Source organism: Podarcis liolepis (genome assembly GCF_965112155.1).
Source record: "Podarcis liolepis genome assembly, chromosome: 9".
In the NCBI taxonomy this organism is placed as follows: domain Eukaryota; kingdom Metazoa; phylum Chordata; class Lepidosauria; order Squamata; family Lacertidae; genus Podarcis; species Podarcis liolepis.
In genome coordinates, this window is record NC_139564.1 from 50,884,620 (window position 1) to 50,900,028 (window position 15,409).

The window sequence follows — 15,409 nt, forward strand, 5'->3', positions numbered from 1 at the left end:
GGGAAACACTGGTTTAAGCTATAGTTTAACATGACACGTGAACAATGTCTCTTTTGCCACACTAAATTATAGGCAGAGTGACATTAAAGAGGAACAATACTTTTGAGGCCAACTCATTGCCTGAAATGGAGGTTGCATTGCTGTTAATAGTTCACATCTGTATTTGGCAAGTGTTCTTTAAACTTTACCTGTAGAATAATTTTTTTCTATGTGGGTTAATATGATTATCTATACACTTTAAACAGGACCGAGAAACTGGAACTTGTGAGACGTTCTAAATGTCTAGGTTTTTTTAAATAAAAAAGTAACCAAAGCTAGTTAAACAATGCACATGGTTTATTAGGTTTTCATACAGGAGTTAAGATAATCACAGTCACACGCATAAATTAATCATATCTAATAATTTAAACCTTTGCCAAAAATCTTGTTTGCAATGATGGGTAGTTTCAGATATTGCTCTGTATTATTCTTTTTAAAAGATTCATGCCTCTAAGCAAGAGACATAGTCAACTCTTCTGAATAAATTAACTGATTTATTTAGCTGACGATAAGTTCAAATGTATAGAAACTATTGCATATTATGCCATTTGAAGCACACTGCTGTGCTTGCTTCTCAAAGTTCGGAGTTATTTAGCAGGTGATGAGTAGGTGGGTGGATCAAATCCAGGAGCCCCCATGGCTGAATAAGGACACCAAAACTTCAAGAAACATTGAAGTGTGGATCTGCGACTCTATTCCAAAGAGCCATGATATGCACATACACCAGTGAATGCTGTATTCTGTCCCACTTGCTCCCATTTCCTATTTTGCTGTTGGCAAATCTTACATGCATGCAGAACCTATTTCTGCACATTATCTCCCATCTGGATCAAGATGAAAGGTCTCAACCCGAAACATGCACAGCTATCTCAGTTACACTCACAATAATTTCTCCGAGTATTGCAAGCATCACAAGTTCACTAACACAAGCTTTTATCCATGCCTGAAGACATTCACTATCATGTTAATATTGAGCACAACATGCACAGGCACAGCAAGCCTTGGCTCATATGCTCCCTGTATGGCAGAGGAGCTCAGATGCTTTTTCTTCCACTTTTAGTTAGCTGCAGTTTGCTGTGCCATCTAGACCCTGAATTGTGTTTGACATGAACTACGAATAGTTTAATGCAAGCTAGCTTAGTAACCCATGGTTTGAAAGTTGGCATAACTAACATTAGCTACAGGTTGCCAATTCAGTGATGCAACAAACCCATTAACCGAAAATGGAAGCAAAAGCTTCTAAACTCTTCCTCCTGACCATGTGTGAAGAGGGCAAAGGGAGTGCTTGCAAAAACAAGGCTCACTGAACCTGCTTGTGCGTGTTGTGCAAAACCATGGTTTAGCATAAATTATTAACTACCATGTTGCCTGTACTTACTTATTTGTAAGCCTACTTGAAATCTACAGAAGTTCATATTGAGTGAAGGAGGGTGAATAGCTTTACCTATCAAATGTGCACACCTAGAAAGTAATCCCAGATAATGATCATGATAGTCCCTGTGGGAAGCCCTGGGTAAAAATAAGAGAAGCAAAACATCATGGTTGGAGTATACTACAGACTGCAATACCAAGGAAGATTGGGGAAACAGGTCCTGAAACAAATTACAGATGTTTCAAAGAAGCAATAACGCTTCAAATGCCCTGGTATCTGTGGGAATACAAACTCTGCTAAGCACAGATCATGCAACAAATTTCTGACATGCCTTGCTGAAAACCATCTGTTTCACAATGTGGGGGAAGCAGCGAGGGGTTGGCTATTCTTGAAAAGATCTTAACCAGCAGGGAAGTGGTGAGAACTTCAGGGGGGAAAGTAACTAATGTACGTAATGATGACATTACATAGGGAAAGGTGGAAGAAAGTGTAGCAAAACTTGAACCTTTCATTTCAGGAAAGATGTTTTTCATGGTATCAGAGAAATACTAGGTGGGATTCCATAGCTAGATATAGTACTGGGGGAAAGAGCCCCAGACAGGCACAAGTTGAGTTGTTAGTTTTTTTTAAAAAAGGAGTTACTAAGGACACAATCACTAACGATTCCAGATGAGAAAGAAAAATTGCAGATGTCTTAAAAAAATAATAAAGACAATGTAGCTGCACAAAAAGCTGAGTAATAAGCTGAAAATAGAAGCAACCTTCAAAAAAAAGGGGGAAGGAAGGACAGGTCACCAGGGACACGTAGCCCAGACTTGTAAGAGCCATGTCAAGAAAGTGAAGAATGAGCCAATGCGGGCAGGACACAAAGTTGTATGAAGAAAGTAGTTAAGAATCTGCATGCTAGAAAGGGCCGAAGAAATATTTTACTTCGAGCTGAAGATGAACTTCTATTTTACATACTTGCTTCTAAGTCTTAGTATTTTAAAACATGCTGCTTTTTAAAAAAGGAATCAGAATCAGGATTGGGAAATGGGACATGCATTTTTCATATACTTCTTATCATCAAATAGAATATATAAATAAAACTAAGAACCACAAAAATGTGTTTAGGAGCAGGCTGAATTTATACTCTTCACAAACTACCACTTGCACAACACTCCTGCCTAAACTGAAATGTGAATGTAAGCATGCAAAACTGCTTTAAGGCCTGGATCCAGTAAGGATCAGCGTTCCAAGAACCATTTGCCATCTATTAGAAAAGAAGCACCTCTTTTTTAAAAATAAAACCTTAAGGTATTCTATAGTGGTCAAAAAGCTTTGAAAAGGCTCAAAAAGCATTTCATATAGCCATTTCTAAAAGGCTGAAGAACTATCTCACAAGATTGATTGTGCTACATGATTGTATATGAAAGATAATAGTTTAGCCCTTACGCCATATTGAAAAACTGCACTCTTGTGTCATGACATTAATTTCTCCAATTCTAATGGTATTGACTTGGGGGGGGGGATACCATTTCTATCAACAGTTTGCTTTCAGGTAAATAACCCCAGGATTGGGCTGCAACAGTTACCAAAGTTAACTAAAAGTAACCTTTTACTGCTCTTCAGTCTGCGGTAACTGATACTTTATTTTGACAGTAATAGTTGATCTCTTCCTTCAATCTATTTTAGCAATGAGGTTAGAGCATAACTGCAAATCTACATATATTTTCATTTTCCAAACTAGAATTTCTGAACTAGCAAGTGATCCCACTATTCTAGTGATTGTAGTAATCCACTCCATAGGTCATAACATTTCAATACAACCTATGTATTAGAGACTGGACATCGGGTCAAGAGTTAAAAATGATATAAAACGCTAGTGCTCTTCTGCTAGCTTTCACATCACAGTGTAGGAAGCTAGTGAGGAAAATAAAAATCTTTTGTGAGCATAGACACAATACAAGGGATCTGCTTCTTTCCGTGGAAGTCTGGTCTGTTTGAATAAGAACTGAATTCTGCAACCTTGCGATTTACACGTGTCAGAATCTGCATAAGTTCAAGTTTTGTAGCATGCTGTTTCAGCATCCCGCACAGTGACTGTATAAACCAGGAGCCATCTGATGAGTTCCTCCAAGAGTAGTAGCCTATAAGAAAAAAAATGAATTGAATAAAATATAATGTTCTTCAAAATGAGACTACAAAAGCTAATCATGTTTGAGAATCAGAATTGGGAGGGACCCCAGGGTCATCTAGTCCATGCAATGCAGGAATCTTACTTTTATTAAACTGATTAAGGTCACAATCACCCCACCACAACTAGATAACTTTGCCCCAGAACAAGGGTGTTCATTCAGTTTAGTAAAGGGCTTCACATTAATCTCATTTAACTTTTATTTGTCCTGCTGTTAAGCCTACCACCCCTTAGTCTCAAATATTCCCCAAGAGAAGTGTTGAGATTAAAAAACCATCTTCATACATGGCCATGTTGATTTGGAGATATTTTCCACTTAGGCTATCTAGCTAGTGCATGCAGGTTGATGGGCCAGTAACATTTTTGTACATGAAATGGTTTTACAAAAGGAGGGAGAAGTATCCAGGCACCTTTGTTGGACTAGGACATGGGTCGACAAACTAAGGCCCGTGGGCCGGATCAGGCCCCATTGCCTTCTGGATCCAGCCCGCGGAGGGTCCGGGAATCGCCGTGTGGATCGCCAGTGCGTGTGTTCTTTCCCTCTCCCTTACACGGTGCTGCCGCCGCCGCCTCCTCCCTCCCTCCCTCCTGGCTTCTCCCCACCCTGCCTAGAGGAGGAAGGGGGCTGGGCTTTATTGATGCCAGCAGCAGCAGTGCTCAAGCGGCCCGCCATTTTAAGCAGCCCCTCTCCGGAGCCCTTTTGTGCACCGCTCATCATCCCTCCACCGCCGCCAGCCCCTGCTGCTCGCAAGACACAGGTAAGCAGCCACCGGGGCTTATCCAATGCTGTGGAGAAGGGAGGGGAGAGTCATGCGGGGGGGGCCTTATAGTCCGGCCCCCCACAAGGTCTGAGGGACAGTGGACCGGCCCCCTGATGAAAACATTTGCTGATTCCTGGACTAGGATATGCATGAAATAAAAAGTTATAAAGTCATCTATGTATTTTGAGCAAAAGGTTGCATCTTTTATTCATTTATCTTACCGGGAGCAGTTGAATAGGCATATAGGAAGTCGGCTTCTACAGGTATTTTCTGACATGTGCTTTCATCCGTGCCACTGTCTGTTTCAATACCAGAGTCAAGGTCTGTTCCTCTACAAGCCTACGCAAAGGAAGACAGAAGAGTAAAAGGAAGACAGAAGAGTAAAAGGAAGACAGAAGAGTAAAAGGAAGACAGAAGAGTAAAAGGAAGACAGAAGAGTAAAAGGAAGACAGAAAGTAAATATTACCACTATTGGCTCGCTGAAAATGGCAACAGTCGGATACAAATGAACACAAACAAGGAATAAGAGAACTCATTTATGCACATCTTGAAAGGGGAGGCATGCTAATCTTGATGAGGTATGAGTTTCAAATTGAACTTTGCAGTTTTGTGACATGGAAAAGCCGTTCTGAGTCAGAGAAGAAGTTCACAGCACTTTTAAAGCACTCTGCTAAAACTGTGGTCACAGGTGAGAGAACCACCAACCTAAACTGAAACAGTAAGAAATGCTTTTCTGAACTGGTAGTAGATAGGTAGCCGTGTTGGTCTGCCATAGTCAAAATAAAAAAATTCCTTCCAATAGCACCTTAAAGACCAACTAAGTTAGTTCTTGGTATGAGCTTTCGTGTGCATGCACACTTCTTCAGATACACAGAAGAAGTGTGCATGCACACGAAAGCTCATACCAAGAACTAACTTAGTTGGTCTTTAAGGTGCTATTGGAAGGAATTTTTTTATTTTTTCTGAACTGGTTATGGTTTAGAGGCATTGGTCAAATGCTTAGGTTTGGCCATTTTAGTTTCTCAGTGAAAGCCCTGGCTAATGTTTCCGAAGGTTGTCCAAGTAAACAAGCTTTTACTAATTAGTATAAAGAAGGCTTCCTCAACCTCGGCCCTCCAGATGTTTTTGGCCTACAACTCCCATGATCCCTAGCTAGCAGGACCAGTGGTCAGGGATGATGGGAATTGTAGTCTCAAAACATCTGGAGGGCTGAGGTTGAGGAAGCCTGGCACAAAGTAATGTGTTCTCATTATTAATGCATTACACCGTCTTATTCTATAGGAGACCTAAAATTAAATGACAAATACAAAATCATCATACTGATCTCATTTCCTAATGAAAATGAACAGGGATCATGGCGTTTGGGGCAGTTCTCTTGTTTTCCATCTGTTTACCATATTCAAAAAAAGCAAGGCAACTTAGAGAATAATTCTTAGCAGCTGCCCCACAACTATGATCCTAGTTGCATTTTCTAAAATCACTGTTAAGATTTTCCTTTTCGTTTTCAATGGCCAGTTTTAAGGAAGAAAAGGTATCTAATTCCATTTTTAGTTTGTTTTTTTAGATTGCTGCTATCCTCTCTAAGCAGTAGGAATTGTATGGAAACTGAAATATTAACACTGCTAGAAAGCAAAAAATTAACACTACCAGAAACTGGATATATTTTATATTCCCAGAAATGTAACCATGGATCTTATGCTTATAGTATAATGCAGACATAACATTTTCTTATCTTATCTTTGGGACACATTTTTTTGTTTTTTAAAATAAAAGTCTTCACAGTATTGTCATCTGCTGAATTTTGCACAATTACCTGAATAAAGAAGAGCTTTGGCTTTCCTGCCAAGGACTTGCATCTGTCTCCTCTGAAGAGACTTGTTAACATTTTTAGCTCCAGAGGACCATCTGTACCATAGATGAGTCCATCCTCTCCATGGCTTAACAAGACACAAACAAAACTGCTTCTCTTGTTGTGATCATCCCTGGCAGCTTCAAAAAACCCAGGTGGAGGGAAAACATTGTTTAAGTATTCAGAAATTCCAAATACTCATTTGACATTTTTTCAACAAGCAACTTTTAGGCAATAGCAAACCTTCAAGCACAATAATGCTTCCCTCAAACAAACAAATAGACAAAGTGAGCTTCTTTGGGATAAGCAGCATAGGAACAGGATAATTTAACATTCTTATGAATTTGTGGCAACTGTAAGGCTACCTTAGGCTTGAATGCAGTTAAATTCTCCCCAATGTTGCCCTGCTCTTGCCATACTAACATGGCATAAATCCATACTAATATGGATAAATCCTGCTGATATGCCATATAATCCTTTTTATAGGTAGGAGGCAGTGACAGCAGTTATTAGCAGGCTTATTATATAAATGAATATTGAAAAGAATCTTACTAAAGCAAATAGTAGTGGGGGAGAGCTTTATAAGTGGAAATGTTTAAAGAAAGTTGGGTCTGACAAATGAAAGGGTAACAAAATCAGGATTGAAAGTGACTTCTATTCTAGAATGAGCTTAGTGTCTAGACAAATATTTTCCTGAGTGAGGAATATATATCTTGATGACATTTCTAATCAGGAAGGAATATTTTTGGTTGCCAATTCAGGCTCTGAAGTTATCCAGGTTAGAAATACCAATTACACTGCTTAAGGCTTAAGCAAAATTAAAATATAAAATCTTAACCTAAGGAGAGTTCATGAAAGCAGACATGGAGGTGGGATTGTATTCAGTACCTGGGGCACAACTTCCAAACCTTGTTGCTGGGCCTGCAAACACATTGTTCCATGATGGACCGGGTCCACATATGCATTCCCTCAAGGTGGTCAATTCTGATCTCCAGCTGTTGAGGGGACTGTATCCAGACTTGCCCATTTCCAACAGATGACTTAAGACTGTCAGAGCATACTTTTTTTGATGGTAGTCTCTGCTTTCAGATCCTCCTACTCAGTGGTGCGCATGCAGCCTGCTGCTACACAAAGGGACCCTTAACCCTTCTGCCACACCAGGTGTTCTACTTATTATTTAATATCAAAGTTCCTCATTGCTAAGAAGAGCGGACAACACAAAAACCCAAGAGTTTATATTTTATATTTTGGCACAACAGGCAATACATCATCCGCCAAATCACTACTTACCATTATGCAAAACTTCAATAATCTGCTTACATGTAAGATCATTATAAGGCTTGACTGTGTACCCCAAGGTCCTGAACGTGTCTACAACATGTGCAGCATCTGCATCTGTACCAGATCGATATGCCATCCCTTTAGATAAAAAAGAAAAGAAAAGAAGTTGCGTTGACTTAATTTTTGAAAACAGTGTATGCCACAGGCAAATTCTGCTCAGTTATATGAAAATAAAATATGGGAAAGCACAGCTGGAGCCTGAAGACTTGTTCCTATATGAAATATATCAGGATTTATGGAAGACATTCCACCCTGTAAACACAGAAAGAATGGAAACAATGGGTGCACTGGTTTTATTGCAGATGAACAATTGAACTTGGCATCATCCGCTGATCAATGGAAGGACCGACTTTGTATATAAATAAAACATGTATAGAAAAATCCTTGTACAGTCGTACCTCGGAAGCTGAACGGAATCCCTTCTGGAAGTCCGTTCGACTTTCAAAACGTTCGGAAACCAAAGCATGGCTTCTGATTGGCTCCAGGAAGCTCCTGCAGCCAATCAGAAGCCATGGAAGCCCCATCAGATATTCGGGTTCCAAAGAACGTTCGCAAACTGGAACACTTACTTCCGGGTTTGCGGCGTTTGGGAGCCAAAACATTAGACCCGCAGGGCGTTTGGGATCTAAGGTACGATTGTATCTAGCTTGGAAGGAAAAGGAACAATATTGTCAGGCTTCATTTAGGTGTAATGAAGTCACCTAACTGCTTAAAGCACAGCGTTGCTATTTAAAAGGTGTGTTGGAAATCTGTGGCCCTCCACATGTTTTGAGACTAGAACTCCCATCGTCTCTGACAAATGGTCATGCTGCCTGGGGCTGATGGAAGTTGGGAGGCCAACATCTGGGAGGCCAACATCTGGGAGGCCACAAGTTCCTCTCTCCTGATATTAAGACCAACAGCTCTCTCCTATGCAGGTTTAGGCATGTTTGAACTTACGGACTTCCTTAAGCATACAACAGCCAACTTTGAAAAAGACTAAGCAGTAGATATATTTCACTTTTGACAGTTTAAAGCAGGTTACAGGGAGGAAAGCCTTACCGGCAGGCGGAGAAAGTTTAAAAAAAAAAAAATTACCAGTAGCTGGATGGAAGTTTTTATTGTTGACTAAAAGACACATTCCCATTTCAGGGTGATCCATTCTGTAACTCTCATCTGCCGGTATCACAGAGTCCACAGATTTGCTAATAGGTATGCTCTTCCTAAGGAAAAAATAAAACACAATGTAAGACTAAACTCTCTCTCTCAAATTTTCAATTTTCTGATCCTGAATTTAAAAAGCAGACTGAGGCTACAATCCTACACACATTTGCCTACAAATAACTTCAAAAGAATTCAAAAGGACTTCTGAGTTTGCATGTATACAATTATACTGCAAATTTGATATCTTTTGGATTTTGCACAAGTTCAGAACAGCATGAATGTTAATGCGGAATGAGAAATTGCTAGCAAAACAACAACAACCTAGTTTTAAAGAGTTCCCTCAAATATCCACTATTAAATAAATACAATGGAACAAAGAAAATATTTCATGTTTTTATTACAGTGGTACCTCGGGTTACATACGCTTCAGGTTACATACGCTTCAGGTTACACACTCCGCTAACCCAGAAATAGTGCTTCAGGTTAAGAACTTTGCTTCAGGATAAGAACAGAGATCATGCTCTGGCGGCGTGGCGGCAGCAGGAGGCCCCATTAGCTAAAGTGGTCTTCAGGTTAAGAACAGACCTCCGGAACGAATTAAGTACTTAACCCGAGGTACCACTGTACCATTAGATAGACTGGATAATTGAGAACAGATCTGATCCTTTGAGAACATGAAATAGATTAATGAGATGTAAACTCTCCCCTGCACTGCTGAGCTGCATTCAAGATGTTTGGGATGAAATAAATATGACAGAACCATAGTAGGAAGAATGAGAGAAATGTGCAAAGATTTTTCACACAAGAAGCTCAAAAGAGGTTTTATGACTGAAAGATCTCCATTGAGCATTTTGTATTCACCTTCTATACCAGGGGTCTGCAACCTTTAAGACAAAAAGAGCCACTTGGACCCGTTTCCGAAGGAAAAAAATCCTGGGAGCCGCAAAACCATTGCGACATTTAAAACAAATATATCTCCAGAGCTGCGATCCGACAGCGGGTGGGAAGGTGACGTTGGGACTAACGCACGCACCGCCCCCATGCGACGTCACAGCCAGTACAGCGCCCGCCACAGTGGGGAGTGTCGGGGCACACAACGCGCCTCCTCCCCTCGCTAGTATCCGCCCCGGAGCTGCAGCAAAGGTGTAAAAGAGCCACATGCGGCTCCGGAGCCGCAGGTTGCAGACCCCTGTTCTATACAATACTGCTATTATCATTATTAGTTAATGTGTTAACTGCCCTTCAACAACATATCCCTGGGCAGGTTACAGCAATTTAAGATTCAGAATTAAAACAGATTATAGTCACAGGAATAGGGTCTAACATCATAGCTATGCAATATAAACCACGTAGGAGGGGATCAAACTGGCTCTAGTCGTTTTTGTATTAAATCTGAGAGGAACAACAGTAGTCCTTGAAAAGTACAAGTGAATTTTAAAAATACGCTTTTGAGTGCTTTTTAAAAGTGGGATGGTGAAGAAACCAGTATACACCAAGTGAGGATCCTATGAACAGATCTCAAAATGACTAAAGTTACAAGAGTTTTCAGCCTTAATTCTGTGAATTTATTTGCATAGTCTCTCTTACAGACCTCATTATGCATGGATTTTACAATCAAAAATGAAGCACAACAATACAAAAGGGCAGGCAAGGTCTCTGAAAACAAGTTGTTTTGGCACATAGCTGATTATAGTCGTACCTTGGTTGTCAAACACCTTGGTACTCGGACGTTTTGGCTCCCGAACGCCACAAACCCAGACGTGAGTGTTCTGGTTTGCGAACGATTTTCTGAAGCCAAATGTCCAACACAGCTTCTAATTGAGTGCAAGAAGGTCCTGCAGCCAATCAGAAGCCATGCCTTGGTTTTCAAGCAGTTTCAGGAGCCGAATGGACTCCGTGAACAGATTAAGTTTGTCAACCAAGGTACAACTGTACATGAGCACATCTCCTGTGTATGCTTTTTCTTTGGAGCAATCTTCTAGTTACAAGAGCAACTAATAGTCCTAACACCAAAACATACTGGGACATATTCAGCTAATAAGCTGTGATTCCTGAATTGCAAAGGTTTGAACTAGATTACCCTTGGGGTCCCTTCCGATTCTACAATTCTATGATGCTATGACATGGCTGTGCAAGCAGAAGCCAACACAACAGGACTTCCCCTTCTCCTTCTGCAAATATGCTCTGAGATAGGGGACAACCTCCAGAACAGCATGTGTGGGAGATGAGGGGAGAATGTGATGTAGGAGAAGAGGAACTGGAATGGTCTCATTAGTGCTACACTGAATAAAATCCACTGATTATTTGCGATTACAGTGGTACCTCGGGTTAAGTACTTAATTTGTTCCGGAGGTCTGTACTTTACCTGAAACTGTTCTTAACCTGAAGCACCACTTTAGCTAATGGGGCCTCCTGCTGCTGCCATGCCACCGGAGCACGATTTCTGTTCTCATCCTGAAGCAAAGTTCTTAACCTGAAGCACTATTTCTAGGTTAGCGGAGTCTGTAACCTGAAGTGTATGTAACCCGAGGTACCACTGTAATTGAGAGCTCATCTGCATTTCCCTCAATGATTACTCCATCAATGCATTATGAATTAAAAATCGGAGTCCTAGTTGTTTAATACACTTGTTTTCTTGATTACTTGCCTTTCTCAACTTATTCAAGTGGCATTCCTAAGATTGGTACCCTTCTTGTATTTTCCTCTCATTTTTACATAAGATTAAGTCCAGGGAGTTGCTGCATTTTCACTGCTGTTTGCTTGCCTTGTCTTTCCATGTAGGATAATGGCTAATGGCAAGGAGGAGTCACAACTCACCATCAGTTGGTGCCAGGCCCATGGGAGGAATGGGTACATTATGGGGTGGACACTCCATATATTTTGAGGGAGATCTAAACTAAAGCCGAAGCCTACAGTGGCTAGAAGAGAAGAAAAAGACCACCACAAAGAACCAACCAATACCAATAGCCAAAACCCCCACTTACCCTTCAGAACCAGGGATTTTTTTTGCATCTGTCACCGTTTGTGAGGATTTCATAATATGGTTTATGTCTGCCATAGTTGTTTCTGTAAACAAAGGATAAAGTGTTATCATCAGAATTTTTTAATGCCAATCAATGCAAGGAGAAAGCAAAGCTTCTGGGGAAAAAAATTGTGGCCTCCCATGTATCAAGAGAACAGATAAAGAAAAATTAAAAATGAGCTGCCCCCAACTTCCCTCAGACAAGGAGAATACAACCCTGAGGCATAATTATTCTGAAGGAGCATAAATTTAGCTGAAAGCTAGGCATTTTTAATAAACCCACTAAGGGGAAATGCAAACGGGTAGTTTATAGCAATTTACAACACTTGGCTACCTGTTCAGGTTTAAAGTCAAATACAGGGTAAAAAAAATACTGCTTCAAAAATAACTTTATACAGTGGTACCTCGGGTTACATACGCTTCATGTTACGTATGCTTCATGTTACAAATAGTACCTTGAGTTAAGAACTTTGCTTCAGGATAAGAACAGAAATTGGGCTCCGGCGGCACGGCAGCAGCAGGAGGCCCCATTTAGCTAAAGTGGTGCTTCAGGTTAAGAACAGTTTCAGGTTAACTACGGACCTCCGGAACAAATTAAGTACTTAACCCAAGGTACCACCATACCTGAAAATCTACAGTCTGTTAAAATTAAGCAACTTGGCCACAAAAAGACCCATCCACCAGCAGACATCTGTTTTGATTTTGTGCAGTCAGACATATGCTCTGTCACTGACGGTTTGTTTCTTTTCCACAACACCAATGCTAACGTACTGAAGCATCAAAGCTCTTGGGAGAACAGCACAGTTACTAGCTAGCTTCACCGGAGTACTAAAGCATTACCTCATCTTGGTTAGCTAATGCATTGATGTCATATTCTGTCAAGCAGAATATACATCTCTCTGGGGAGGATGATCTCATTCTAGAAAGGATGAAAGAAAGGCTTCTAGGAAAGTTAACAGATATTCTGCTTTGAAGTTCCTCCTCCCTTAGGTAAGAAACATTTTAAAGGGCACATAAAGTTATGAGGCTTCTAGGAAAAGTCAGTAACAATACAGCTGACATGATTGGTCTTTTTACCCATTACATGTGGGATCATTATAGAATCATGGAATTCTACAGTTGGAAGGGACCAGGAGGAATATCTAGTCCAGCTGCCTGCAATGCAGGAATCTTTCGTCCAATGTGGGGCTCAAACCCAGCCTATAGGTGTGTGTATACACACCTTTCTGACTTTAATGTGGCTGGAATGAAGCCAACCGTGCAAAGATAAGAGTCACTTTCATTGCTCCATCTATTTTTTGCCTCTGGTCCTGCTCACCACTGACATGGTAGGCTCACAAGACATTCCCATAATCAGAAGTTGTTGCAATGGGATCTGCTCAAAATGTGTTGCTGTGAAAGCCTATGATAAAAGTGGCTACTATGCATCACATAAAAGCCCTTTCACTAGTTGTTGGCTATGGTGCCTTTTCTACCATTTGCTACAGTGGTGCCTCGCAAGACGAAAAGAATTCGTTCCGCGAGTCTTTTCGTCTTGCGATGTTTTTCGTCTTGCGAAGCACGGTCCGTCGCAACTGCGCCTCTTCAAGCGGCTTTTTAAAAAAAGCGCAAGACGTTTTCGTCTTGCGAAGCAAGCCCATAGGGAAATTCGTCTAGCGAAGCAACACAAAAACGGAAAACCCTTTCGTCTAGCGAGTTTTTCGTCTTGCGAGGCATTCGTCTTGCGGGGCACCACTGTACTTGATGCAATAATCACAAAAGGAAACTGCCATCTAGATGCAACCTAAATTGATCTGCACGTTTTCACATGTCAATTGCTCCTAACGAGCTTTATTTCTACATATATCTGTTTATGTTGACTTAGCCACAAACATTATAAATATGGAAAATGTTTTCTGGAGCTCTTGACACTAGTGACAAATTTCATAGACTTGACTGAGAACACAGATAAGCAAAACTAGCTAGCCTATTATTGTGAAAACTGTACTTCTCTTTAACCTTGTTTATCGATCCATACACTCTTATTTTCACTTTTAACAGGAAGATACAATGAATTGCACAAGGCTGAAAAGATCTAGGCGCCTATCTGCAACTGTCAGTATAACATCATAGTGTGTCATTCCTCCTTGGAAAACTGACAAGGTTAATTCCGAATAAAGTTTAGTTTCTAGTACAGAGCCAAAATCATATTGATTTTGGTAGTTCTTCCTTGGGTAATAATTAATCACCAGATTTTGTTCAAAATGAAATTCAAAAATTCCTCCTCAGGCAAAACACCAATTTCAAGGGAAATCTAAAGCATTCCTGCAAGACTGGCAACATTTTCCAGATACTGTTGTAGTAATTTTTTGTTAAGACTGACAACATAATTTCATATATTAATCTAAGCCATTTGAGTGAGGACTAGTTCATGGGCAAAGCTGCCATGAAGTCTTTGGTGGAAGGGTGATAAATTACTATGTTCCCATCTTGGTCTCCAAGCAAAACCTATGACAGGAAAAACTCAGGTTTTAAAACTGGCAAGATTGCTAACTACAGAAACAGACAAGATGGCATTATTAAGCAACCCTTTCGATATGCCAAGTACTCCCATTGGGCTATTGATCAATTCAAGTGCAGCATACACAATTATCACAAATTTTAATTGCGATTCAGATTAAACCAAAGTAGTTTAGCTACCATCCCCTGCTTTGGTACTCACAAACAAGATTATATTCCTTCCCTTCTGCAGAAACTAGCATACTAATGGGTGTTTGGGGAGTGGTGTTTTTTTTTTTTTAAGCACTACTTCACTAATTCTTTCATATCCAGTCACAGAAGGATGCCACATGTCTGATGAGCTGAAAGAATATTAGAACAAAAACGACAGACAGTGAAGGGGAGATTTCTCAACTCTACCACCAAGCCACATGTGTGGGGGGTGGGTTCAGAGAAAACTTGCTGCATGCTGCTGAAGTAAGATCTCTCGGTCTGCTTCCGCTCTGTAAAGAAAAGAAAGCGGGTCCCCTCTTGTTTACAGCTCAGCGAACACTGGGCTGGATTCAGACCTGCCAGCTCCTCGCCTGGTTCCTAATAAAAGGCTCGAGGGCATCCGTGATCCGCGCCTCAGATGCGCTGGGACGAAAAGAAGTAGGAACAATAAGCAACTATGGCGCCGAGCAGCTGCAACAGCAGCAGGGGCTGCCGGAGGAAGGGGAAAAGCCGAGCAGGAGAGAGGCTGGGGGGAGGGCGTGGGAAGGCGGGCGGGGACCGGGCTTCCCACGCGGGTGGGGCTCGGCTGGGGAAGCAACAGTTTCCCGCAGAGAAACTTTTCTTTGTTTTACCTTTGCCGTCTGCTTTCCCCGCGCGCTTCCTGCTATCAAAACAAGGAGCGCCACGCCGGGCGGGGAGGGCGCCTGCAGGCAGGCTGGCTAGCTTCCCTGAGGGGGGAGAAAAAGCAGCCTGGGCGATCCGCGGGCTACTGACCTCGGACGCCTCCTCCTCCGCCTCCTTCGGTGCTGCTGCGGTTGCCCGCTTCCCTCTTTGGACCCAAGTGCCTGGCGGAGCGCGCTCCCTCTTTCCTCCGCACTTTGCTCCTTCGCTCCGTCTCCCACCCCTCAGCCCCGCCCCAAGAGGAGGAGGAGGAGGAGGAAAGGAAGAAGGAGAGGAAGCTGCCCTAGCAACGGCGACGGCCCCAGCAACAAGGAAGTTTGTCCAATGGAAAGCG

At 41.5% G+C, this 15,409-nt stretch overlaps 1 protein-coding gene across 5 annotated transcripts; it reads right to left on the bottom strand.

Moving 5' to 3' along the window:
- Positions 1–317: 317 nt before the first annotated feature.
- CASP3 (caspase 3) lies at positions 318–15,300 on the bottom strand. Of its 5 annotated transcripts, none has more exons than XM_083460115.1 (8): positions 13,439–15,300; positions 12,192–13,184; positions 11,666–12,076; positions 8,616–8,740; positions 7,488–7,616; positions 6,162–6,337; positions 4,570–4,687; positions 318–3,540 (listed from the first exon to the last, which is right to left on the bottom strand). In XM_083460115.1, the coding sequence occupies exons 3-8, from the start codon at positions 11,773–11,775 to the stop codon at positions 3,314–3,316; spliced, it is 885 nt and encodes a 294-aa protein (XP_083316241.1). In that variant the 5' UTR covers positions 11,776–12,076; positions 12,192–13,184; positions 13,439–15,300; the 3' UTR covers positions 318–3,313. The 5 variants fall into 5 exon arrangements, with proteins under 5 accessions (XP_083316241.1, XP_083316245.1, XP_083316242.1 ...); XM_083460119.1 differs by having other exon boundaries at positions 11,666–12,171; positions 12,251–13,184; positions 13,439–15,294; XM_083460116.1 differs by lacking the exon at positions 12,192–13,184 and having other exon boundaries at positions 11,666–11,747; positions 15,169–15,299.
- Between the last annotated feature and the right edge of the window lie 109 nt (positions 15,301–15,409).

What these genes read in the sequence shown, in the direction of transcription:
- CASP3 (XM_083460115.1), bottom strand. Translation starts at nt 11,775, where the DNA reads ATGATAACACTTTATCCTTTGTTTACAGAAACAACTATGGCAGACATA. An exon ending in TATTGAAGTTTTGCATAATG is followed by an intron (nt 6,338 to 7,487) that starts GTAAGTAGTGAT and finishes GGTTTTTTGAAG; the next exon opens with CTGCCAGGGATGATCACAAC. An exon ending in TGCCTATTCAACTGCTCCCG is followed by an intron (nt 3,541 to 4,569) that starts GTAAGATAAATG and finishes TTTTTCTTATAG; the next exon opens with GCTACTACTCTTGGAGGAAC.